Raw genomic sequence first — 25,211 nt, 5'->3', positions numbered from 1 at the left:
ACAGAAGAAGTTCAGAGTCATTGCTTCATGGTTAGTTTTTTTAGGCCCAGATGAATTCTTAAGCAATAATTGCCTTTTTCATACTTACTTACAGCAGTTATTTATTCAAATTAGTTTTTAAAAATAGCCTGAATTTAAGCCTGTAACATTCGTTTTAGTGTAAGCATGCCTTACCCTTGGGAGAAGTTCTGATGGCGCAGTTACCTGATTTTCAATGGCCAAAAGACAATCACAGCCCAACTGGCCTCGTATCTCAGCAAATGCTTTTGGAAGAGAGAAGGGAAACAGAGCAGCAGGACTATTGCTCATGACAGCTTGTGTGTATTTAGTTTTGTTTCATTTCCAACCCGAGAATCCACACAGCTTGGCCCAACGTCAGGAAAGTGGGACCTATCGTAAGCAAAGGATTACTTCTCCAGCTGGCAGGATGCGTGGCCACTGGTGGTCCCAGCGGTGTTGTACCAGAAGGCTCTGATCAAAGGTTGCAAATAACCCCGCTAATGGCCTCAGACCTTTTAGATGGCTGAAAGGAGAAATTTTTTATTTATTTTTTCTGTAGGAAGACTAAACCAGAACTCTTAAGTTCCATGCTACAATTTATAAATTAAAACAAAACACCAACAAAGAATAGAAAGCCTTTCAGTCTTAAGAAAATCCTGCATTGAGACAAATACTGAGACTCAGTGGAAGACCAGGATGGGATAAGCTACAGGGAAGAACAGTGCTGCCTGTATTTCTCCTCTGGTGCAACACGTAAGACTTTCCTCAGAGGGAAAGGAGAAGTTAAATACACGTTGACAGACAGCATTTTGTGTTGAGTCAGTACAAGTTACAACAGCTGTCAATTTTTATCCTTACAGAGCATTCACAATCGCGTTTTCCAACAGGAGAACATCACTGACGGCAATGTGATAGCCCTACTGAAAGAGATCAGGCCAGCCTAATTGGTAATATTCTCTCCTCCCTGCTGCTGAGATGCAAAGACTGACCAAAAGTGAACCCTACAAATTCTGGTACAGTGCAGACTTGCATAGACACGCTGATTGCATTTAATTCAGTTACACTGAAAAAAAAAAAGTGTATGATTGCTATGGGAATGGGCTTGAAGGTCCTGGAAACAGTCAGAGACAAAATCATGCTGGAAAAGAGACAAAAGAACGCTGGTGCTGTGCAATCAATGGTGTGCCACTACCAAGAGGTAAAAAATACAAACAAAGTATTTAACAAGATTTCTAAACTAGCAAGGCGATGATAGTAGATGATTTGACTCCTCTATTTTTAATTTCAAAGGCTGTCCGGAGCAAAGACAGCCTAGTGACCTAGTCAAAGTCAATAAAAAGCTCCTCACATCTGTCTTACCTGTTGCAGCTTTTGAGCCTCCAGAGGGCCCTTCCCTAATAAATTAACCCTTCTGAATGGAAAGCAGGGAGATGAAAGATTGCACATCAGTTCTCAAACAAACAAACAAAAAAGTCTCCAGCACTCAATAGCTTTTCTGTCGGATGGAAAATACCAGACATAAGCACCTGCCGTTAGCAAAGAAAGCAAGCTGTGAGCCCCTCTGGCTGAAACGCTTGGCATGTAGTGTTCAGCAGACACAGGGAACGTTTTATGGTTTACCTGACAATAAAATAAAGCTGTGTTCCCAAATAAAAACCCAGACTATCTTCACTTTTAGTTGCCCCCAAATTAAATACAGGCAACTAGGACTCAGTTGAATACCAATAATCGCAGAGACAAGAGACCCAAAATCACCTACACTGCCTTGAGTCTGGTTTCCTCTGTGCACGTGGGGAGGAGGTACAGCATGCGTCACATTTCAGGGCTGCGGCTCCCTCCAGCACGAGGGGCGCTGAGGTTGAGAGGTAATTTTGTCAGTAATAGATTTCATCATCGCACCAAGCAAACGGAAGGTTGGCTCTTGCCATGTAGCAATGTGCTGAGAGGAGATAATGCAAGAGCCTTTTATTTTTACTTTATCAGAAGCAAGGCAGGGCCGAGCACTGCTGTGCTCAGCCTGGGATCCACACACAAGAAATTCTCCTGGCTGCAGCACTTTCCAGCACTAACAGACAAGACCCAAAGAGCAAACCTACTCCAGACAGGCATTTTGGCATTTGTTCCCCTCCCCGCATGCTTAAGGCAAAGAAAAGCCAATTTTCACATTAAATACTAAAACCTCTGCACTTCAACGTGAAATGTTTTAGTTGCTGCAAAGTGACTGGAATGTATCTGACAGTTTATACCTGGAATTATTCTTTGGCTCTTTTTCACTTATGTCCAGAAAACATAGCACACCCTGATTCTGTTCCTATATCACCGCTGCCTGAAATCCTAATGAGAAGAGCATGGTTCCTCAGACACCATACAGTACTGGAGACAAAGGAGGGCCTTTGCCTCCTACTGAGGATACACTTCTGAATATAGCAGTCCTTCAGCTGAAATAGCATCCCCGAGTCCCACGGTCCGGACAGGATCCTTACACACCAAAACGGGTGTGAAATGGAATGAGATGCCTTCTCTGTGCCAATGCACTACTGGCTCATCTGGATTTAAGGATATTTTGGAAGGTGCCTCTATCTGGGAGGTCACAAACTCCAGAGGAGCTTTCAGAAAGACTTTGCTGGTGTCAATGGTTTCGGTCGCGCAGGCCTGAGCCCCTGCCGCTCTAGCTCCAGCAGCCACGGCAGCAACCTGGTTGCCCCAGAACCCGTCCACCGTGGCAAGGATGTGGTAGGCCAGGGTGTGGAAGTGGATGCGTGTGAGATCAGAGGCCCGGTCCGCAGTCTTCCCGTGCTCCTTCAGGACCCAGAAGAGGATGTCGCTGACTACGCCCACATCAGGGATGCCGTTCCAGGAAGCAAGGGAGGCGTGGGGACCAGAGGCCGACTGCGTGAGGAAGAGCAGCTCCTGCTCGTTCAGCCCGATGGAGTTCACCAGGGGAAAGACCTGCTAACAGGAACAACAGTTCTTCCTTCAGAGACAGATCAGACTTCTGGGTTCTCCTTCACAGTATTGTTTTTACCAAAGTGCATCACAGCCTGCTGGCTATTTCTGAAATTCGTTTTCTAGATGTGCACTTTGACATTAAAGAGCAACAGAACATCACATCCACATGAAACATAATGCTGGGATTAGAGCTGTGTCAACTGAAACATTGGGATTTGCAGGAAAGAAATACTGCAAAAACCCTGAATTGATGATCAACCAAAAGCCTTTTAAGATACCTCCTCTATGAAACCTCACAGTCAGACCCTTCTAAAAGGAATACCCTCTGTGAGCTAAAGAAAACAGATCTGGCCTCTGCTAGGCCACAAGTCATTGCAGTTCTCTGCTGCCCAGAGGAGACTGGTAAGCTCAGTAAAGAAAAACTGTTCAGAATGCATCAGCAGACATTAAATCCATCTTCTCAATTTTTCTTCAAATGGATAAGCCTCATTTTATTTTTTTATTTCTATATTCATCTACCAGTCTGCGCATTGTGATACTAAAGAAAAGGAAACTGATGAAAAGAGCATGTCCTTTTTGTTACCTGATGCACAATGTTGCTCATAAAATCCTGGTCAGTCATACTGGCCAACTCCAGGTGTATAGGAATGTCAGTAGGGATGTCAGAGATGGAGGCCACAGCCTGCAAGGGCAGAGGAAAAGGTGAAAAACAACACCTAAAACGCATTTGAAAAGAAACAGAAGGAACGAAGGGGTGCATACTGTGAGAGACAGAAAAAGATGCACCTTATTACAAGTTCAAGCCTGGGAAGCTCGGAGTTTGCTATGGAGCATTTGTTGGAATGGAAATTAAGGAGATTTAAGTATCTTACCTCCATTAGTCGTCTGTGTCGCATCTCCTTGCTCTGGCCTTCCATCATGTGAAGTCCTGAGAGCACCACAAGATCTGGCTGAAATTCATCCAAGCTGGACACGAACACTTCCAGCATATTTAAGGCGCCATTTGATAGGTCATGGGAGAAGATGAAGCGGTTGGCATTGGGTGCTTTCACCTGTCCCCACTCTTCACCTAGGGCGAAGCAAAGAGGAGCGAACCAACTCAGAAGAGAAGCCAATCAAACCACATATCTACAGATCATTTTGGGATATCCTGCTGGAATCTGAAGGCACGGTTTCATACCATGACTGCACCCAATTAACAGCTATTGGCAGCAGAATTATACCTCCGGGTCTGCTTAGGATATATACCACAAAACAAAAAGTATACCTGGTTTTTATAGGCCATAGCGTACAAGAATACAGAACCCAGGGGATGGCAGCACAGCAGCATGAGTCAGTATTTACAGTAACTGCATTACAAAGGAATAAAGTTTCAAAGGAGTTTAAGATGTTTGCTCACCTACCACAGCTCCCTGCAGCGCACAGAATTACCAGATTAGCCCAGTGACAGCTGCCAGTACTGATAACTTACACAGTCCTTTTAACCAATTCAAAAAAAAAAAAAAAAAAAAGAAAACTGTAAAACCAGGCATCTCTTAGCGATGGTCAGGGTTCCATCCAACATTCAGCCTTTGGCACGGTACCTGCTTGATACTCCAAGATGAGATGGAATTCATCTCTTTCCTGCATGGATTCAGGTGGCACAACCACATTGTCATCAAGTAGTTCGTGGAGCTTGGGACCAACTGGGCCACAAAGGAGGATCTAGAAAACAATTAAAACAATCAAGGATCCCTGCCGTGTCCCCTGCCAGCATTTCAGTGCATTGAAGTAGCCATCTCATTTTGTGTGAAGCCATTCTATGCATGCATTAGTCCCACATTTCATCTCTTCCCAGTATTGCTGATGAGCAAGATAGTTCTCTTACAGGAAAATATATTTCCTTTCAGGATTTGTTATGTGCGGTACAGAAATACTTAAGACATCACAGCTATAGAACCAAACTCTCTTCACTCTTGCAAGCTCACTGAAAGATGGAGGACCTTACACTAATCTGTTTCGAACCATGTGGCCTCCACATGACCATGTGAAAACAAGAAGCCGCTTTTATTAAATAAGCAAAAATTAAGAGTCAGCACAGCACAGGGATCCGTATTTGTTTTATTAGAAAGAAGGTTAAGACAGAAGCCAGTAACTCCAAGGGAGCAATAAACTGTAAACCATTACATAAAGAATAGATTTGAGACTCCTTAAAGCCGAGTGAAGAGCATAAAACTTTTGGCACACCTACCTTCAGGTCTGGATTTGCTGCAAGCTTCTGACCAATGAGAGCAGCGTTTCCTCCTACGTAAAGCTGTAAAACAGATCGAGGCAGGTATGGGCATTCCCTTGCTTTGATAGCTTTACACGTGCTTAGTCCTTAGTACAGGCTTCAGATTTTAGCTTCTAGAAAGGTTCCAGCATTAGAGAATTTAGGAAAGCTTAGTGGGGCTGAAGGCAAAACAATTTTACAATTCACTGTCAAATGCCAACAACTTAAGCGTTCTCTTCTTAAACTCTAAATATTTGCCTTCAGGTAACTCACAGCCCTGTGCAAATCAACTAATTTTTAACTAACAGTCCCTCCTACTTCAGTGCAGATTTTCTGTGGCAATTGGTAACTTGTTTTTTTTTTTTAAATCAGCAGGCAAACAAGCAGTCATTTGAAAACTACAGTATTTCAGGGTTAAACCTGCCATCTATGCCCACACAAAGTGAGCAGAACTGTGAAAGTTTCTTAGGTAAGAAAGGTCAAACTTTCTAGTAAGAAAACACCTATGTGAGCTCTGAATCTGAAGAACATAGATCTGTCACGAGGACCACAGGTGCCAAGAGGTGACAGAAAACAAGCTGTAGAAAGATACAGCTGATAATCAAGTGATTCCAGAAAGCCCACACAGCAAACATCGAGAAACAAGCCAACATGCAAAAGTCTTGACCAATAAAAGGCCAGATTTTCAAAAGCAGCTGGCAAACTGCATATAAGGCAGCATTAAATAGTCCGTAGAAATTAGCTGTCAAGCAGATATCCAGCTAGATTCAGAAGACCCAGCATAAATTAGAGCAACAGAGCTTTGCTTTTGGAAAGCGAAGCTTCAGGAAAATCACTGAGTTCTTTTCATCATCCCTACTTCTAGAGAGAATTTAAACCCTGCATTAAGGTCCTAGAGCTGATCAGTGTGTTCATAACTTCTCATGTGGGGATTTTTTCCTTACTTCCTGCCTCACTACAAGATGTTAGAGCCTCTTTTACAGCATCAATCCCATCTGGCTCCCATAAAACATAAAAATGTCTTCAGTACTATCCTTACAGAGGTAATCTTGGGCTGGTATTTCAGTTTGGGAAAGGCAAGCAAGGGACAGACCATTCAAAACCCTTCAGTTTGGGGCAGGTGCAGAGTTCTGTTCTCTGTTTTTTCCTAAACGATTAGAGCTCTCACTAGACAGAGAACAAAAGTCACCAACGCTGCAGAACGTAAGAACTGTACTTCTCAAAACCTGGCTTCTCATGGAGGACATACCTGGGCACCTGGGTACTCCGAGGCTGTCCGTGCTATGTGATGGAAAGACTCCGCATCGCTGAAGAAGCGCTCGGCAGCCGCCCCTTTCTCCATGAAGTGTGCAAATGCTTCCTTCAGGTCCTGCCGGGAGGTCAGGACAGCGTGGTTTTTTCCATCCCCAGGTTCAAGACCAAGCGCCTCCAGCAACTTCACGCCAGACAGAACCACGTCCACACAGGCGTTGACGCTGAAAGAGAGAAGGAAAATGCATCGTGGGGAAAGCCAGCGTACGTTAGGGTGCCTGGGACACAATACAATGACTTCACTTCCCAGCCAGCGATGTTTGCTGTTAAATCTGGGCAGCCCTCAGGAAAAACAACCAACCAAATTAAAAAAAAAATAATTCCCACAGGGATATGAATTTTCTAAATTTTTACTGAAGTGCTCTCTTTATTGTGCTCCATCACAGCACTGAAGAGGTGGATTTTGAACATTCTGCTAAATTAAAACAAAGTGTAAGTTGTTCATGTTTAAAGGTGGTTGTAAATGTTGCATTACATTTTGCACTTTGCTTGCTGTTTAGGCTTGCTCTAAAAAGAGCAGGCACAATAATAATAGCATTTTTAACTTTTAATTCTTAAAATAAAGAAGCTTTTATTGTTCTAGTTCTGGTTTAAAACCTGCAGGCAATTCAGAACTGTTAAAAACAAAACTGAAAGTATTTCAGCCCACTAGATCAGCCTCTTGAGTTTCAACTACTGCTAATAAAAAGCAAAAGCACATACACAAACACCCTGTACCTGGAGTGATTCTGTTTACAAGAAGTCAAGAGAGCCACTTTTCAGTCAAAACATTTGAAGACTGCAATTTCAAAAGAACCATCCCCAATTTCCAGAAGTAGCATGTCTCCTTCTCTCAAATAGCGAAGCAGGAGAAAAATCCAGCACCACTTGGTAAGTTACAAGAACCATTTCGGCAGATCCAGCCTTAGGTGACATCAGACCTGCCGCTCAAACCTTCCAGTCCCCGCTTTTTATAAATTACAGCAATTTAAACACAGCGAGCCCAATTCAGAGCAGAGAACAGGAAAGTTTCTGCACTGGAACCAGGCCCGCAGGAAACATCTTAAATGCTCTACTGGTGTATTTTATGGGAAGTTCATGAGTGCTTGCCCTCATTCCTATTCCTTGGTTTCAGAGAGACACTAATATAAACAAAATATTTACTGAGATCACGTGAGCAATTACTATAGCATCTTCTGGAACTGCTCTAAGGGCATTTGCTGTTCCTTTGCCCCATGCTTCCATGACAGTGATCCAAACAACCTATAAAGCTTTCCCAGGATCTTCAGCTTGCTCTGCATCTGTCTCCAACACTCCAAATACCAATGTCAACTCGAAACGCACAGCCTTTCCTCCTCATCGGTGACCTTTCATGCACGACTTGGGCTGCATCACACTGAATAAAGGACATTAAAAACCTCAAGGGTTTTCAGTGCACAAAGTAACACAGCTCCTATTTGATTGGAAATCCTCTGCACTCTGCATCACATACTAAGGGAGAAAAATCCCCTTGCACAGCAGACAAAAGAAAGAAACAATAAGCTTCAACAGCATTTTAGCCACAAACTCACTGCAGCAAAAGGGCAGCAATCTTATGTTTTAATGGATCATTAAAGATGCAAGGGGACAGAAAGCAAGTCACAGCTCTTTCAAGTGAGACCCTTCTAATCATCCTCCAGCTGTCTTTGTTCTCCCTCCCTGCCATTCCTCTGCTAACGCACTTACTGCTTTTAATAAACTGCCCTAACAGCAGGGATATGCTACTAATGAACTTATTTTGCTATTGAACATTGAGGCCCTGGGTGTTTGGGGTGTGTATCTATTATGTGTATCTATCTATTTATATATATTCAGTCCCTTTAAAGCAAAGAAGAAAGGACTAAACTGAAGATAACTGTCTTTTTTCCAATGAAGGCATGGCATAAGAGAAGACTAAAGGGGACACTAGAAGTGTCACATATTCAGGGGAGAAACTTTGCATCGACCATACTGCAAGAGCAAGACTCCAACTAATCCTACATTAGCTATGCAGCCATTACGCTGAATAACTTTTTCCAACACTTGGAGGCCAAACCTTGCATCAAAGTCAAGTTATCCTGTCACATCCTTTTATTTAAAAGAAAGTGAGTCAAGTGCTATATATAACAGCAAGATTAATGGTCACACTTAACCCCAGCTTTTAAGATCAATGTGATATTCCTGAACTTTCCCCTTACCCTCTTTGCAGTTTAAAAAGAGAAAGGGTGTTGGATTTCCCCATGTACACACAGGTATTCTTGATGTCTACCACTTGCTCCTCACCATTCCCTCTCCCATTTCTTTGCTTACGTTGCCATCTCTGCCTTTACCCAGTTCATTTTCTCCTATCGCGACGGCTTCACTCCCTGCCCCACTCCATAAACCTGCTTCTCGCACCTATTTATTGCCAGTCCATGCTCCCCAATCGCCACCTTCCAGGAACGGCCCAGTAGCTCCAAGCCACTCACTCAGCCTCTGTGTATAAAATTGTTTTACAGGCCAGCGAACAGGGGACAAGGTCTCCCGAGTCAGGCTTGCCAACCTGTCCCGAACCACGCAGCACCCTTCAGCCCCCCTACCTGAGGCTTTCCGGCCCGTCACCTCCCTCAGACAAGCCGCAGGGGCTCACACCTGCGCTCACCAGCTGCCACCTCAGGAGCTGCCTGACCCTGGCACCTCACACCTCAGCCCACGGTGTCCCCGCTCCGTCCCAAAGCGGGGTCATCCACCCTACAGCACCTCCAGGCCACCACAAGCTGCTTGCTCGCCACTTGGGCTCTCGCTGTTGGTTTCTGGCGATGCACTGGGCGACGTGACACGAGGGGTGACACGACGCGATAGCTGACACAATGCAGCATAAGGTGACAGCTCCGTGTGGCAGTTGAGGCCCACCCCCCCTCACACCCACGCATATAGGTGTATATATATAGCTATAAACGCACTCAGACACATAGGTGACCTACCCGACGGCGACGCGCGCCCAGCCCCGCGCCGGGCGGACGATGGCCGCCTGCCAGGCCGCCACCATGCGGCTCTCGAGGGAGCGGGCCCGGCGCAGTCCCCCCAGCAGCGAGGCGGGGAGGAGCCGCAGGGCCGAGGGGGGCAGCTGGGGGCCCAGCAGGCACAGGTAGCCCAGCGCCACGGCCAGCAGCCCCACGCACAGCGCCCGCCGCCACATCGCGGCCGCCCCCGCCGCCACGTCTGAGGGGAAGGCGGGCGGCCGCCCCTCCTTACGCCGCCTCCGTAGCGCCCCGCCTCTGCCCGGCGCCGGCTGCCGTAAAGCCGCTTCGGGAATCGAGGCGGTCTCTACACCGAGTGCGCAGCCTCTCCTAACGCTGCGTATTCTACGTACCTCCGGCAGGGTGCGGCGGTGCGGCGGGCGTAGCTGAGCTACGGGAATAAGGCCGGGGGAGCGCCAGCGCGGCGGCGCTTCGTGAGAGGAAATGGCGGGCGGGGCAGCCCCGGGCCCCCTCAGCGCGACTCAGGGTTGCCTCCGGCCTCCAGGGCTCCTCCATCCGGCCTCAAGGAGCCTGGCCTCGGCCCCTCAGGTCAGCGGGGAGCAAGCGCTGTGGTGTGTCGGTCTCATCAATGTGTATGAATACCTGAGATGTGGGAGACAGGGGGATTTGGCCAACCTCTTTTTAGTGGTTTGTGGGGATAGGACAAGGGGAAACGGCTACAAGATAGAGCACAGGAAGTTCCGCACCAACATGCGAAAGAACTTCTTCACTTCTTCACAGTGAGGGTGATGGAGCACTGGAACAGGCTGCCCAGGGAGGTTGTGGAGTCTCCTTCTCTGGAGATATTCAAGGCCCGTCTGGATGCCTACCTGGGCAGCCTGCTCTAAGAAACCTGCTTTGGCAGGGGGGTTGGACCTGATGACCTTTTGAGGTCCCTTCCAACCCCTTCAATTCTGTGATTCTGTGGGGAACGGGGAGTCTGTGCCCCTTTCCCTCTATGCCTTTCCAGCACCTGTGTAGCCCCACGCGCTGTGTTCTTGCTCTTCATGTTCATCAACCTTTACCTCAGTAGTGCAGCTTCAGCTCTCAGCCTCTTTTGTGCCTTCCCCAGGTTACATTACTTCAGGTCTCTGCCCACGTTCCTGTGAGGCAGCCTGTGCTGGGTTTAGCAGGGAGCAGTGGGAAGGCATCCTTTGTTGTCTGCCTCAGCCTGTCACACAGGTGTCGTAACGAGTCAGGAGAGAGGCTTTCCCCCCTTAATGAAAGGGAAACTTTCTGGGCTGCTTTAGAAATCATAGAAACATTAGCTCTAAGGCTTAATGACAAAATTTGCGGGAGTTTGACAACTGTGTGCCACAGTGCGTTGGCTGAGGCAACTGATAATTTTCCTACTCAGTTCTGTGTTGTGAATGATTGTCATTTTCTTTGACTCTGACAAAACAAACAGTGAAAGAGAGAGGAAGGCTTCTTGCTGATACTTTTTTCTAGATTACAAGAACGGGTATTTGGACAGTGGCTCATCTACGTGAGTCTCGTGGCTCATTGCTCTGGCCCTGTGTGGTTACTGTGCTGCTCATCAGATTGCCTTTCTTGCTAGCCCTTCTCAAAAAGGACTGACTGCCTTGATGATTTTGCTCCTGTGATTTTACTCCTAGGAGCAAGTGAAGACAGAGGGTTTGGAGGTGGGCAGGACTGGAATTTGGGAGGGAAAGACTAAGAATGGGCCTCACCTGGTAGTGGGTGGTGTGCAGGGACACTTTTTTAAGAGCCTAGAGCAGCACAATAACATAGTGAGTTTTAAGAACCATATCCTGCAAACAAAGTGGGGGCCTAGCCACCTTCCCCATTGTTCAAGAAATCCTTCAGATGGTTCTTTCTCTTCAAATAGCTACCTGCTTCAGTGCCCCTTAAAAGGCTGATTACAGCACTTAGACCTGTATTTAGCCCATCAGTGTTGGTCTGTTAGTATGCAATCCCTCTTTGCATTTGCTCAGGTGGTCTTCGGGTTTTGTCAGTTGGCTTTTTCACTTGAACAAATTTACTCTTTTTCCCTTTGGCACTTTTCCTGCTGACATTTGACCTAAACGTGATTATGAAATCTCGCTTGCTTCCATACTCTTCGAGTCCCTAGGGTATAGGCCTGGAGGGCTCCCACAACCATAAGCAGCCCTCCGGTTCAAGCAAGCAGTGCTGTGTTGTTGGAGAACAGAGCAAATACCTGCTGGAACCTCTCGTTGCTCAGTGCAATCAGGTCTTCACCTGTGGGAGCACATGTATTTATAGCCTTGTCACAGAACGTCATAATTAGACATGCCCATAAGGCAGCTGCGACCCATAACATTGTCACAGCTCAGGGACTCCATTATTAGTACTGTGTCATCAGAGGGTTAGGCTGCAAGCAGATAACCCATCTAATACAGTAGTACTTCAGGGAATTAGCCACGATTCCAATTTGGGGTGATTAGTTTTTGATCTGATGCTAATGCCATGTTCTGCGTTGTTGCCCTGAAGTCTAAAGTTGTCTTTTTCACTCCCGGAATAGGTGCAGTTTCCATATCAACAAAATCAAACCTGTTAAGGAGGAACCACTACTATTTGGTCTGCCTAAACTGCTGGTTCCTGCCAACGAAAATGTGTTTTTTTCTTTTTTTTAAAAAAAAGGCAGTTCCCTCACAGAACCCTATTCGGTTACAGAGCTGATCTGCAGCTTTTCAGTTTATATTTGTTTTAAGCCAATGCAGGCTTAGATTTGCCTGTAACAGCTAAACTAGAAGTGAAAGTGTCAGCTGACAACTGAAATGCATCTCCTTATTTCCTTTCCTGTGAGCCACCAAGCATCCCACAAAATTTAGTTAGGGGTAACAGAGAGGGACACAAGGCTGATAGTTTCATGTGAGATGACTCAGATTGAGTAAAAAGTATTAATTAAATACCTTTTTAATTACTTTTGGAGCAGGGCTATGTGATATTTCAAAGGTGCGACACTGATTTTGAGAGCTTTTGCTGGGGTCCTTTAATAAAACATAGGAAGAGAAGGTAAGACTTGCTGGGTTTCTAAACAGTTTAAATCAAAACTCATGATGACAATTTTCCTTTGCCGCTTCTTCCTGGTTATATGAAGTTCTTCGTATAACCAATCCTTTTCCTGATGCTGTTTCAGTATATGAGCTGCCTGTGACTCGGAAGGGATGTGCCAGGGAAGGTGGGTTTAATCAGTCTTCAGTTATTGGAAACTGAACTTTTTCCCTTCAGCAAAAAAAAAAAAAAAAGGGGGGGGGGGAGGGAAAGGGGACTCTGTCTGCAGGAGGCAAGCCATCAAGAAAACGCTTCTTTTAAAAAATTCGCCATGGAGAGCTATGCACAGAGCACATGCTCTCAGTAGCCACTCAAGCTCACACACAAAGGTTTGTGAGCTTTTAATGCTGTTAGTGAGTTTACTTTTCTGATCACAGGCTCGGTTTTGAGAATTTGGGGGGTTTGCCAGAAGCTTATTAGGGAGGAAGTGAGAGGAAAGGGGATGAAGATGGGTAAGCAGAAGAAATAGCAGGGAGGGGTGAAAGCCAAAGCTTCGAGTTCCCAAAGGAGCTATGAAGACCTGTTTTTCTTAGCTTGAACTCACAAGCAATTGTCTTCGCTCCTTGTTAAGTTGAATTTGCATATTCAAATGGACTCTCTTCTTTTGACCTACTTTGGCCAGCTTAAATTGTAGGCCTGTGCGCAGTGTGGGAAGGGGAGGAGTTTTCCTTGAACTATGAATTCCTTTATTGTTGGTGGGATCGGTCATGCGTATCTTTAATGCCTGGAATTAAATCTTCAGCTGTACCTAATAAACATTAGGCAGTACCCAAGGCAGGATTTGCATTGCAGATGCTTTCAGGGCTGCTCCCTCCTGTGGTATCCAACGCTCCCATGGTACTACCGCCTCTCTCTGAGTTCCCCAGGCTTCGTGAAGTCAATTATTCAGGTGTTGTGTGTCCGACTCCCTCTTTTGTGTTCTCTGCTATCAAACCTCTCCCTGAAATCCCACATCCTCCTGTCTTTGATTGCAGGCCTTTGATCTGAATTGGAAACTTTATGATAGAGTGGCAACCGTGTATCAATCCCTACTGGTGAAAGCTAGTGCAGACATTTCTGATGCTTGCCTGGTGACATGTAGCCAGACCCAGTAGCAGAATTTGGTGGGTGTGACTGCTTGCTGCTGGAGGAGTAGGAACAAGTGGCACCCAGGCTTTTTGGATGGGTCCTAATAAAGGCCTGGAAAATTCAAAAGATGAAAGTTTGTACTGAGCCCTGCAGATGAGCAGAGTAATTAAAATACATAATCAGTGCTGTGCTCAGAAACTGGGCAACGTTCCCCATCTCAGCTCTGCCAACTTGTCTCAGTCCTGGACTTCAGCACCCACTGCTTCCCTGCTCCATAAGACACACACTCAGCTTGGCCACCGCATCTCAATCTTGATCTGTAACACCTCCTGCTGTTCCAATTCTGGGGCCTTTTTGAGCATAAAATACCATCTCTCTTCTAAATTGTGCCAAATTGCTTGGTTTTGGCCACAGAACTCATTTTCACTTGTCACCTAACGGGATACCTAGAGACTTTCATCTAGCACTGTCAGCGCCAGAGGAAAAAGAACATGTGAATACTCGGTCCCCTGCTAAGTCCCCTAATTATATAGTGATGTGTTAATAACAAACACGCTTTCATGTCTTGGCAGTTGCAAAACACTCATCAGTAGCGCAGTGCTTCAGAACTGGAGTCGCACAGGAAAGATGCAAGTCCCTGTTTAAATTACTTAATTAGTATCAGCATTGTCTGTACCCAGCGCTAGGGTCTGGAAGAAATGCTAGCATGAAGCTGCCAGATGCTGGTTGTTTGGGTGCTCTGCAGAATCGGAACCACCATGTTAGAGACTTGTTGTTGCAGAAGTGAGACTTGCTGTGCAGAGCATCTCTTTTTCTTTGGGGGTGGAACAGCTTCTATCTTGGCTGGTGCATGAGAGCTGGAGCTGGGAGCATCCAGATCCAGAGTTATGTGCTGCTTTCAGTTTGAACCAAATTGCTGGATTTTGCAGTGCTGATTGCTTGCACCCTGTGGTGATGAGCCTGGTTTGCTGCACACCTGGGAGCTGGAGCCAGAGTGAACCTCTGTGTGTGTGCTGGTGAACACCCTGAGCCACTAAAGTTCATGGCAGTGGCTGCCTGAGCTCAGGAACAATTGCTCTGTTTCTGGAACAGATGGCTCAGATCGTCAGAAGTGGAGGAATTAAACCGTTTGTCAGAAGGTCTTCTGGAAGCAAGGTAGAAGTCAGAAAACCCAAGGGTGTTAGCATGGGGGATAATGTGCTTGGGGGAAAAGAGAGAAGGACGACAAAAAGAGGGGGAGCCAGGTGGGAGAGGTTTCCTTTCCAGAAGACAGAGAGACGTGGCTGATGGTTGCGTCGTGCTCCCTTGTGAGCAGAATCTTGAGCTGTGCCCAAAGTTCCTGCTTGCGCATGCAGCGTGCATGTTGGCTTGGGCTTTGGGGTCTGGCATAAGCCCCCTGGCGGGGATGGCAAACTCGGCCCCCTCCTGCAGATGGTGCAGCTGTGAGCAGCGCTGCCAGGTGTTGAGAGCTGCAGAGCCACAGCCCAGCCTGTTTATCTGTCCTGTTTGGCCTTGTAAACAGCCCTGTGAGAGCTGTTGGATGCTGAGGTCATATCCTGGCCCAGGAGAAAGGATGGATATACATCTTGCATGAGCAGGGTGTAGGGACAGAGCAGTGCTTCAAGTGCTTTCTTCTGTTCCAACGTCTTTGGCAAGGCAGAAGATGAATGGCAGATGCCCAATCTTATCCTGGGAAAGGAACGCTGCAAATGAAGCTCTCAAAATACTCCTCAGTCCCCTAGATCCATCCAATTTACATACTCAGTGTTGTGTGGATTGTATCTTATGCTGCATACTTTGCATTCTTTTATGTAGGTTACAAATTCTGCTCATGTCACTTCACGCTAACAGCAGTGCCGGTGTCCCTGATAGCGAGTGTGCCTTGCAGTGCTCGGTGTCTGTTAGGATCGCAGCTCTGAGGTCAGATGGAGGCCACTGCTTGCCCAGTGTCACAGCGTCATCAGTGCTCGCCTCTGACAGATTGGCCTAGTACCACCCCATCGGCGGAACGATGTGTTGTGAACGCGACACTTATTTCTATTACCATTCAAGAAAATGTCTAAAAACCGGATCTCTGAGAAGCCTTATATTTGCAACCCTTTAGGCTTTAATTTAGGCTCTTGCTGTGGCAGAAGACCGTGGAAGAAGGATGTAGGCAGGCCTGGAGAGAGTAGACGAGAGAAGCCAAAGCATTTGCTGTCTTTTAGGTCTGTCTGTGTGCAGAGCTGTGCACGAGGGCCTGCTGAGATTGCTTTGCCAAGGGGTAGGACGTGCTTAGGTCAGATTTCTGTGAGTGTGAGGGAGGGAAGAGGCATGATTTCTGGCTGAGAGCCACACAGTTTTACCAGCAAAAATACTATATGAAAATTGCCTCTTTTGTTTGTCTTATTCAGCATGTGTCTGATGCATGTCCGAAGGAGCCACAGCCTGGATCTTAGGCACGGGTCTTTGTGGGGAGCAGTTCTCTCTTCTGGCTCAGAAACTGTTTTGCCATTCCAATCACATGCAGAACTGAAAGAATCGTGTTGGGTGGAGAGAGCGCAAGGTGATGTAACATCAGCTGTGTGCTGCTCATCCTTGGCGATCACCCACCTCCCAGCAGGGCCCTGTGTGGGCCCTTATCCTGCAGCCTGCTTAATCAGAGAAGCCCCAGGTTTGCCTTTGCTCCACCCTCCTCAGGGCTCTCTTAGTGCCATTCAGTAGGGTGAGCACAAACTGCTGTAGCTCAAAGCACGGGAGCTCGTGGCTGTAGCACTCAGGCACATGGTTCTGCTTTCTCACAGGTAGGAGAGCTGCTGCCTGATGTGATGCACCAGTGCTGTAAGCTCAGCACATTTTAACATGCTAACTGAAGCCCCAGATTGCATTTTGCAATAAATTTGTGTATAGGTCTACTGAGAGGCAGTTATTTCAGAATTTCACCAGCGAGACTGCCAAAACTATTTGTGTATTTCATAGTTCATATTCTAAACGACTCGCACGCATCCCCGTGTCATATATTAACCGACACAACTCAAACTGTGGTGCCTAGCACAGCTCTCGTCCCTAGATCTGTCTACAGAGGTTTTAGCAATAGAGCTTGCTTTATCCAAGTTGTCCCTGGTATTTCCATTGTGTGAATGTCCATGTAAGGCACGGAGGGTTTGGTGTAAAATGAACCGATGACAGTAATTGTTGCTGCTGTGAAACCAGATTCCTCTTAATTGGCAGAAGAGGTCTCTAGCCTCTGCCACAAATGGGCAATGAGTGGAGGGGTAGAACCTTCTCTAGAGGAGATGGGGCTGAGAAAAGTGAAACATTGAGAAAATGTTTCATAAAACAAAAAGGAGGTAGGGAAGCAAAGGGGAGGTGAGACTTGCTATATGGGGAAGGGGTTGAACAAGTTTTCAAAAAAAATGCCTTATGCTCTGGAAATAATGCTCACTCTATCACAGAAATCCAGAACAAAATCGGTGCTATTATAAATACTATTTGATGTCTCTTTTGACTTATACAAGCATGCAGATATTACTGAGACACTCTGAGCACTAAATTCATTTTCCCTTTGTAGTTTTGAGGCACCTGTAACTCTTGTGAGGAAGTGTTACCTCTAGGCTAGGCAACGTGTCTGACAAGGAGATGTAGCTGGCTGAAGGAGATTGAGATGAAACTCAAGTAGTTCCCAGGGGAAATGCTTTGTGCTTATATGGCTGACCAACCAGTTTAGGTTCCGGGGACTTCATTTTGAAAGTTTGCATGCAATTTATGCTGTCGTCTTCATTTTATGAACTTAGAGATTCAGCTTTATTAACGCTGCAGGAATGAATGCTTTTGTGCAGTATCTTCAGGCTAATTTGGGTGTTTGGGTTGTTCTCACCACCGTAGAGCAAAGCACATCTCTCCTGCAGAAATACAGCACCGATGGCTCACGTCATATTGCTCTGGAAGAGAAGAGCCAGTAAGCAAATGAGCTAAAGAAACAAGAGAAAGCATTGCAAGCACATTCATGCTGAATGCACAGGGAGGACTCTTCCTCCTTCGTCTTTACAAAAATGTAGAAGAAAGCAAACCAATCCTTTTCTACCTCTGTTTTTTGGATTTCAGAAATAACTGCTGTGAACTTTTGCTACTACAGTTGCCAAAGCAGATTATTGTGTCGCTTAATTCTTCCCCATATTAACTTCAGCTGAAAAATCGAGCATGCAAAAGAAGCCCTTAACAGCAAGTGACTCCATCTGCTGCCTAGAGGAGGTCATTCATCTCTGAAGGCAAGTGATTAGACTTGTCAGCGTGCCTCATTCCAAAGTCTGCTGCTAATCCCTCTTGGGCCGAACGTTTGGTGTAGCCAAACACTAGTTTATAAGAGAAGTTTTGGTTGCCCATCAGTCTCGAAATAGTTTGTATTAAGAATTCTTCAGAGAAGAGCAACAAAGATGATTATGGATATGGACCAGCTTCTGGGCAGAAGTTAAATTAATGGGGATGCTTCAGCCTTGAGCAGAGATGCTCTGGAGGAATGTCCTGGAGGGTTGTGAAGTTGTCTGTGTCTGGAGGGTGACCTGTGGAGGACTGCTCGCTGTCTCTTTCCCAGGCATAGCGCTATTCACCACTGTCAGGGAGGAGATAATGGGCGTCTGCGGTCTGACATGCTGTGACCGTCTTTTCCTTGTGGAGTGCGAGGTGTTGCTGAGCATGGTCTTTACTTCAAGTGAGGTCCTGAGATGCCAAACAGGGAGGTGTGTGAGAAAACCCTTCCCAAACAGAGCTCCCTTAGGTGAGAGCTGATAATTCTGTGGAGACTGCTACTGGTTTAGCACTTAGCTGGCAGCTGAAGGTGAGAAAGACAGCTCTGGGCAGCTGCTGGGGATGCTAAACTGCAAAAGGGCACAGCGATGCACTAAGCGCCTCACAGGTTATCAAAGTAGGTGAGCCTGACTCGGGTGCTGCTGCCAGATGAGGAGCAGGAGCCGGAGGCCGGCTGGATTTTCAGTGGCAGTGCATGTTATTTTCTCTGTCAAGTTCAGCTGAAGTCACAGGTGCTGAGATGCTTCTTGCTGTTAGGCTCTTGAGCTTTCAGCTGGGCACCCGTCCAGCCATCCGTCACTCCTTGGATTTTGTCCACGGGAAACCAAATGTGATCTGAGAGTTGCCACCGCAGCAGAGATATCAAACAGACACCTGGCATTTAATACAAACTGAGGTAAATTCAATCCAAAAATAGAACTGGGGTGCGCCTTGGCTGCCAGGCAAGTGAGCCTGTGCTGGGGCTTCTGGCTGCTCCCTGAAGGCTGGGTTGTAACCCTGTAGATCAGCTCCAAACAGAAAGCAGGAACAATGTTTGGATGTAACTGTAGAAAAACTGATGTGGGGCAGCTCAGAACCAAGCTCAAAGCCAAGACTTTTTTTTTCTCCATGATGTGATCAAATGAGTAACAACTGAGTGAGCTCTTTTGTTCTTTGTGGCCCAACTGACAGATAATGCAGGGGGTGGAGAGATTGGCTTTGTTTTTAACTGCAAAATCCATGAAGGGATATGTTCTTTGTGAATTAATTTGGAGAGAATGGGGTTTAACTATTCGACAAAAGATTCATTTCCACCCACTTCCCAGCTGGCTCTGGAGTGCAGTTTAAACATAGACTGTCACATTCGCAGCACCCGTGAATGTTTGAACCGAAATAGCAACTCGTATCTGGTGGGGCAGCGAGCAGCAGTGGTGCTGCTGGTGGGTAACGGGTGGCATCCCAGAATCATTTGGGGTGGATAAGACCTCTGAGATCATCAAGTCCAGCCGTTAACCTATCAAATGGTGTGGTTGCTGTCATACCAGCCACATTCTGCAGACAGGTGCAGAGACATCTTCAGCACAGGAGCTGCAGCAGATCATAATCGCAAACTCTGCTAACAAGAGCTGGGGGAACCAGCCTAGAATGAGGTCACCCCTTGCCCTTGGAAAGGTCTGTGCTGTCCACCCCCCGGTAATGAGCCAGCTCAGACACTTAGGATGTGTCAACTCCAGATTCCTTCCAGATCTTCCAAATGGTTTTAAACCTTTAGATCTGCCAACGAGAGAATGGTTTTGGTTTACATCACTGTGCCACACCTGGTCCACAGCAGCCTTATCCCTACACGTACAGCCCGATGATACGAGCTGAGAGGTGACAGTCATCTGTTGCCTGTAAGTGGAGTGGCAGGACAGTGGCAGCTTTCCTGTTAATGTCACCACTATCAACGGAGCAAAGACGCCTCTAAATAGCATGGGAATGTTCAGCAATTGTCATCTCATGTGGAAAGTTCAAACTGTAGTTCAAGGACAGAAGGTCTCCTAAGTAAAAGGAGATCAAATCCCCAAGGATTTGTAAAATGCTGCTGTTAGTGCCCCCCAAATGCCTTTAGCTTATTTTGCTGAAGCGGCATGCTGCAGCTTATATCTGTATGACAAGAAAAGGACAAAAGTGTGCGCAGTTGGGACCCTGAGCAACTTTGCTGATCGTAAATACAGCGAGGCACCAATAAAATGAGACTCTTATTCTGAGCAAAAGAAAATGCAGAAAATTGAGCATCAGACAGAGCCAAGCTGTGTGCCCACTTTGGGTGCAGTTAGGAGGAATCTGAGAAAGAAAAAAAAAACTGCATAAGACAGAGCAATTCAAATTCAAAAAACTTCAATTGCAAATACTTGCTACTCTGTCAGGATGGTGGGACACCGGAGGAGTCTACAAATTTACTACCTTTACTGCCTACAAATAACATGGTGTGGGCTCCTGGAGGTGCTGAGTTGGGAGCTGCGTGGCAGAAGACTGAGGTGTTTTTGTGAAGGGGGAAGAGTCAGAAGGGCAACGCAAGCCAAAGGACTTAGGTCACTAAGGTCAAGCCCAGTGAATCTAGATCTGTTCATCTCTTGAGATACCTAAAAGAGAAAATATATTATTTGTTTAAAGATTCCCTTTGTCAGTTCTGTGCATTTGTTTTTCATCTGCAATGTCACCCCTGAGAAATAAACTGTGACGTTCAGTACCTGGAAAGCTGGGACTCTGCATGACCGCAGCTGATACAGTAAATCCAGGGCAGGTCTCCAGGCCTGTCGCGGCTGGGCATGGCACAGGGCTGGCTGTCAGGGTACATGTGAGTACTCAGTGACAGTCAGGGACGTGTGGACCTTACCTGTGTCTCTTTTGGGCAATACGGAGTTGACCCGTTCCTTAGCCTAGAGCACAAAAAGGGGAATTTACTCACTTTTTGGTATCTGTGTGCCCCAAGGCTTATTGCTGTCATTGTTGCCACAGCTGGCAGTGGTGGGAGGGCTAACACAAAGAGGAAAAGAACAAAGAAAAACCCAAACCTATCAAACCTATCACCAGCACACAACAGGCCACCTGGAAGTACCACCAGGAGATCCTGTCAGTGTTAGGCTGTTTTTTTCCAGGATAAATCATGCACTTGGAAGCCAGCAGAATCTGTTGAGCAGATAAATTCTTGTTCGTATAGCCTAGCAGCAGAGTCATATATTTCACTGAAGCCACAAACACATACACTCACTGCAAGTGTAAGACAAATGAGACTTGGAGGACAGTGAAATATGCAGTCTCCCGGGGCTTGATCAGCAGCGCACAGAAGGAACGTGGGCCCACCAGCTTGCTGTAGATTTTGGAAAAGGCTCTCAGCCCCATTAAAACCCCAGAGAAGCCAACCTGCCATCGTAAGACCGGCTTGCACTCGCCCACATCTAGCCTCCCCCACGGCGTGCGCAGGATGTGTCACAATGGCAAGAAAAGCAGGAACAATCTTCCCAAACCCAGAGAAAATTGTGCTGGTGCCAAGCGAGCTGAGCTAAGGTAATGTGCAAAATAAGGTTGGTGTGGCACGGGATGGTTTGGCTGTGCTGGGGCTGCAACAGGACAGATCTCTAAGAGTACATAACGTTATACAAGATGTGTGATTTGTATTTCTGCGTGGCAGGAAGCAATATTTTGAAAAAAAAAAACATTTTTCCAGCAGGGTAGGACCTGAGGATGCATCTGAGCAAGTGCTGCGAGTTCCTTCAGTGGGGAGAGCAAGGCTGAGACCCCGCACAGCGCTGCGTGGCCAGAGCTGCTGCTTCTCGCTCACGCCCAGCCCCTTGCTTCTCATTTTCTCTTAGGACAAGTGAAATACTCTGGTCAACTGAAATCCTTTTTTTTTATTTCCCCTTTCTAACTTGTTTTGCTGACTGTTCATTCCAGCGACTGCAGTATGGTGCTGAACACCCCGTGGGTGTAGCCAGGTCTGTGACCCCGCTGGCTGGGATGCTGAGGACTTTTTGCAGTCCCTTACAGCGAGGTCAGGGAGAAGTGCTTCTGCTTTGCAGGTGTTTATGTGCCAGCCAGAAATCTGTTGCTTCCTGGGAGCGTTGCTCCTTGTGGAGGAAGGCTGACTTCCCCAGCATGTCACTCCTGATAGCAGGGAAGCACTCAGCCAGCTGCTTCTAGCAGGCCTGGCATCTCAGACACTGATTAATGTCCAGCCTCTGTTGACAAGGTCTGATTCTCTTCTGGATTTCCTGAGGTGGCACGCCTTGTCTACACCCACTTGGAAAGAGAAATGGCGACTGTAGATGAGCTTTATTTATTCTATCCGTGCAGAGTATCTGTATTCATGAAGCTCCTTCGTTCATACCCTTGCCTTCCAGCACTTGTCCTTTAAAATGCTGATAATCCCAAACCATCCAGGCAAACTCCCTATGGAACCAAACTTGTCATTGCTTTACCTTTGGGTCTGCAAAAGATCTCTCCTATTTCTTCTCCCAAAGCATGCGATGCTTCTGTGCATGTCCTCCTGGATGAGAGGTGCAGGTCCTGGGGCAGGCAGGAGCCAGCTGCTGGGGGCTCCTGGTGCAAGGGGCTTGAGCAGGGCAAGAACAGCCTGGGGAGTAACGGTGCAGGGAGTCGTCCCTGCTGCGAGACGCAGTCAGACCTTGGGTGCTGAGCGCTCCATGCTCCTCTGGTGCCAAGCTCAGACCCCCGGCAAGCCTCTGTGAGTAGAGGTTCCCTTTATCTGAAGTGCCCAGCAGTTGATAGAAAGCAGCGCACCGGCATGTATTTCTGCCTTCGCTTGCCAAAATGCCGCAGGCCTTGGCTCAAGGTGCTTGGAAGTTACTGCTATTTTGGGTGCTGCAGCCATCAGCCCTCGTGAAACGCCAGCTCTGCCAGGTGAGAGACACCCAGCCGCTCGCCTACCAGGCGGGGAGCTGGGACTGGGACAGCACCCCGAAACCAAGCGGGGCTCCTGGGCCGTACGCACCCAGTGCTTTGGGTGCCGCAGCGACCCTCGTCCGGCTGTGCGGCGCCGCACGGTCTGCGGCGGGCTGGCCCGCGGGAGAGGGCGCTGCGGGCCTGTGCTGCGCAGCCCGGCAGCTTCTGCCTGCCTGCAGAGCTGTGAGAGGAGGCTGGAGACAATGCACAGGGCAAAGCAGACAATAACGGGCAGGAATCGGCAGCGGGGGGTTCGCCTGGGAGCCCGGGGATTTTGTTCCTTTGGAGGGGGGAATGGTTCTGGAAACTTTGCACCAAACAGCCTGAAGAGGGGAGGGAAGAGCTCGTCGCTAACCACTTGTACGAAACAAGGAGCCTGTGAATTACTGAGCTGTGCTTAGTGTGTGTGAGAAGAGAGCACTGTTTGCCTCAAAGGGTGTTTTCAGTAGATTAACGTGCTTTAGAGTTCAGTTGCTGCTCACCAGAAAGCATGGTGCATTTTCTTTCATAGGATTATGGTTTTTTTCCCTTTGGTCCTGCCTGCAAAATATCCAGTCCTGAAGGGTTTTGGTAGGAAGGAATGCTAGAAATGGTCCAAATCTACATCAGAAAAGGGGTGTCATGTCAGAGGCATTTGTTCTCTTCCCATTTCCATGGAAACATGCGAGCGTGGACTTTGGTTTCAGGCAGAGCAGCTTGGCAGGATCCAGCTGACTCTCTCCAGGATGAGCTGCTGGCAACAGCACACAGAAACGTGGCTTGGTCCCATCAGGTTTGAGAGACAGGTATCCTGGTCCTTTAAAAAACAACGCTTGGTATATAGCCTCAGAAAGAACAGCCGTGACAAAGATTTGACTCCCAGCCTTCCCCTTCCCATCCCACCCTTCCACATCCCATTGCCCCGTCCAGTCCCGCTGAGCAAACAGTGTACACCACAGGCTACAATTTTTAATTTCCTTAGGGGTGGAAGGGGTGGAGAGCACATCTTATGGCGTCTGACAGGCTTTTTTGTTCTGCGTCAGTCCTTTTATTAACCCCCTGCTAGATCATTCACTCTCCCTGCTTAGCTGCCCCCGCTGCGTTAGTGATGAGAGCGTTTGTAACAGCAGGTCTGCCTTGGGAGATTATGGGGATCCCGTGGACAGGGAGCAGTGGGTTGGTCGGTGTGTGCACACAGATTGCTGGCTGCAGCTTTGCCTCCATCTGCCCTCTCTGCTAGCCTAGATACCTTTCATTATCCCTGTGGCGACAGCAGTCGCATGGCTGATCCCCCCGGAGCAGCCCCGCGGCGCCCTGTTCGTGGATTTGAAGTCCCACCTGTGCGGGCTGGCAGGAGGCGGCATGGCGCCAACGGTAGGAGAAAGCGTGGCAAAGGCGAGAGCATCTCCCCTTATCCCGTGCCCTTTGCCATCCTCCAGCTTCAGCAACCCCTTCTATTTAACTCACATCTTGGGCAAAACCAAGCGTTCCCAATCAATAAACTTGCCTGTTTCCCCTTCCTGCTTCCCCTATTTAGGCCCTTGGTTCCATAAAACATTTGTCCCAGACAAGGGGCTGAAGAATTTATGGGAGCCATCTAGATCTCTCTGGGCAGTTATTTCCTTTTTCATTTGAATCAAACTGTTGTTGGTTGATTATTCTAACTAGATTCGGGGTGCTCACGCAAGTTCTAATTAGCTGCAATTATTTGCTTATTTCCTCCCTCCCACATCGCTCGAAATTCAACAACATCCCCCTAACCCAGTGCAATAATTATCCTCCAGGCCAACACTGAACCTCTCAATCTACGATCAATACCTTCATCTGTCAGCTGCGATTAATTAAATGGAATCCCACTTTCAGGGCTTTGATTCATATCACCCCGGAACAGCTTACTGTGTGTTATAATCCAGCCGTGATTCTAATACCAGCCTCAAGTGAGAGGGAGGAGCTGGCTGGTACATCAAAAACAACCTCATTACAAAGCTAAACGACGCAGGACCTCTCATTGTAAGGCAAGTGGTAAGTAGGTGGCACCATATTCTCCTCCAGAGCCTGGCTGCTTCATCTGGGGAAATAAAGCTACTGAAATCAAAGGTGTGAGCAAGGATGTTGCTCTGTTTGAGGAAGGGAAGCAGAGTTAGGCCCAGCATGATCATTTTGATGTCTGCGCCATCTGCGTGGGTGTATTCTGCTCTGTGGAGGCTTCTTTTTTTGGCCAGCGGTTGCGGTTTTGGAACTTGATCTGGTTCTGAGCAGTAACTCAATATCCACAGGCTGTTCTGAACTTCTTGGCTCTGGTCTGTGGTGGTCCAAGCCAGAATGCCAAAGATGCTATAACAAATGTCTTAAAAACAATGAAATTGTTTTACTTGAGAATCTTCTGGTGCATTTAATAACTCTCTGCTCTGCGC

At 47.3% G+C, this 25,211-nt stretch overlaps 2 protein-coding genes across 7 annotated transcripts in view; one reads left to right on the top strand and one right to left on the bottom strand.

The window, feature by feature from the left end:
* Positions 1-513: 513 nt before the first annotated feature.
* On the bottom strand, positions 514-9,797 carry ADPGK (ADP dependent glucokinase). 2 transcript variants are annotated; one of them, XM_080607306.1, is made up of 7 exons: positions 9,472-9,797; positions 6,450-6,675; positions 5,180-5,242; positions 4,533-4,653; positions 3,822-4,018; positions 3,533-3,631; positions 514-2,952 (listed from the first exon to the last, which is right to left on the bottom strand). In XM_080607306.1, the coding sequence occupies exons 1-7, from the start codon at positions 9,684-9,686 to the stop codon at positions 2,401-2,403; spliced, it is 1,473 nt and encodes a 490-aa protein (XP_080463432.1). In that variant the 5' UTR covers positions 9,687-9,797; the 3' UTR covers positions 514-2,400. The 2 variants fall into 2 exon arrangements, with proteins under 2 accessions (XP_080463432.1, XP_080463433.1); XM_080607307.1 differs by having other exon boundaries at positions 514-2,949.
* Positions 9,798-9,927: 130 nt separating this feature from the next.
* Positions 9,928-25,211, top strand: part of LOC308200867 (uncharacterized protein) — a 104,802-nt gene continuing 89,518 nt past the window's right edge. For 4 of the 5 annotated variants that reach the window (XR_013955882.1, XR_013955883.1, XR_013955884.1 and 1 more), the window contains exons 1-2: positions 9,928-10,056; positions 12,425-12,504. The gene's annotated coding sequence lies outside the window, so the exon portion shown is untranslated. Of the gene's footprint in view, positions 10,057-12,424; positions 12,505-13,517; positions 24,820-25,211 lie in introns of all 5 variants that reach the window. The other variant, XM_080607310.1, reaches the window with a different exon arrangement.

The sequence above is a fragment of the Anser brachyrhynchus genome, assembly GCF_964034855.1.
Source record: "Anser brachyrhynchus genome assembly, chromosome: 11".
NCBI classification, from domain to species: domain Eukaryota; kingdom Metazoa; phylum Chordata; class Aves; order Anseriformes; family Anatidae; genus Anser; species Anser brachyrhynchus.
The sequence above is the reverse complement of the archived record's forward strand: the minus strand, read 5'-3'. Positions and strand labels throughout refer to the sequence as shown.

Excerpts from the sequence above, each read along its gene's own strand:
- ADPGK (XM_080607306.1), bottom strand. The coding sequence starts at position 9,686 with ATGTGGCGGCGGGCGCTGTGCGTGGGGCTGCTGGCCGTGGCGCTGGGC. Across the intron at positions 5,243-6,449 it reads CGGAGTACCCAGGTGCCCAG|CTTTACGTAGGAGGAAACGC; the intron begins GTATGTCCTCCA and ends TCTGTTTTACAG. Across the intron at positions 2,953-3,532 it reads TGAGCAACATTGTGCATCAG|CAGGTCTTTCCCCTGGTGAA; the intron begins GTAACAAAAAGG and ends TGTTCCTGTTAG.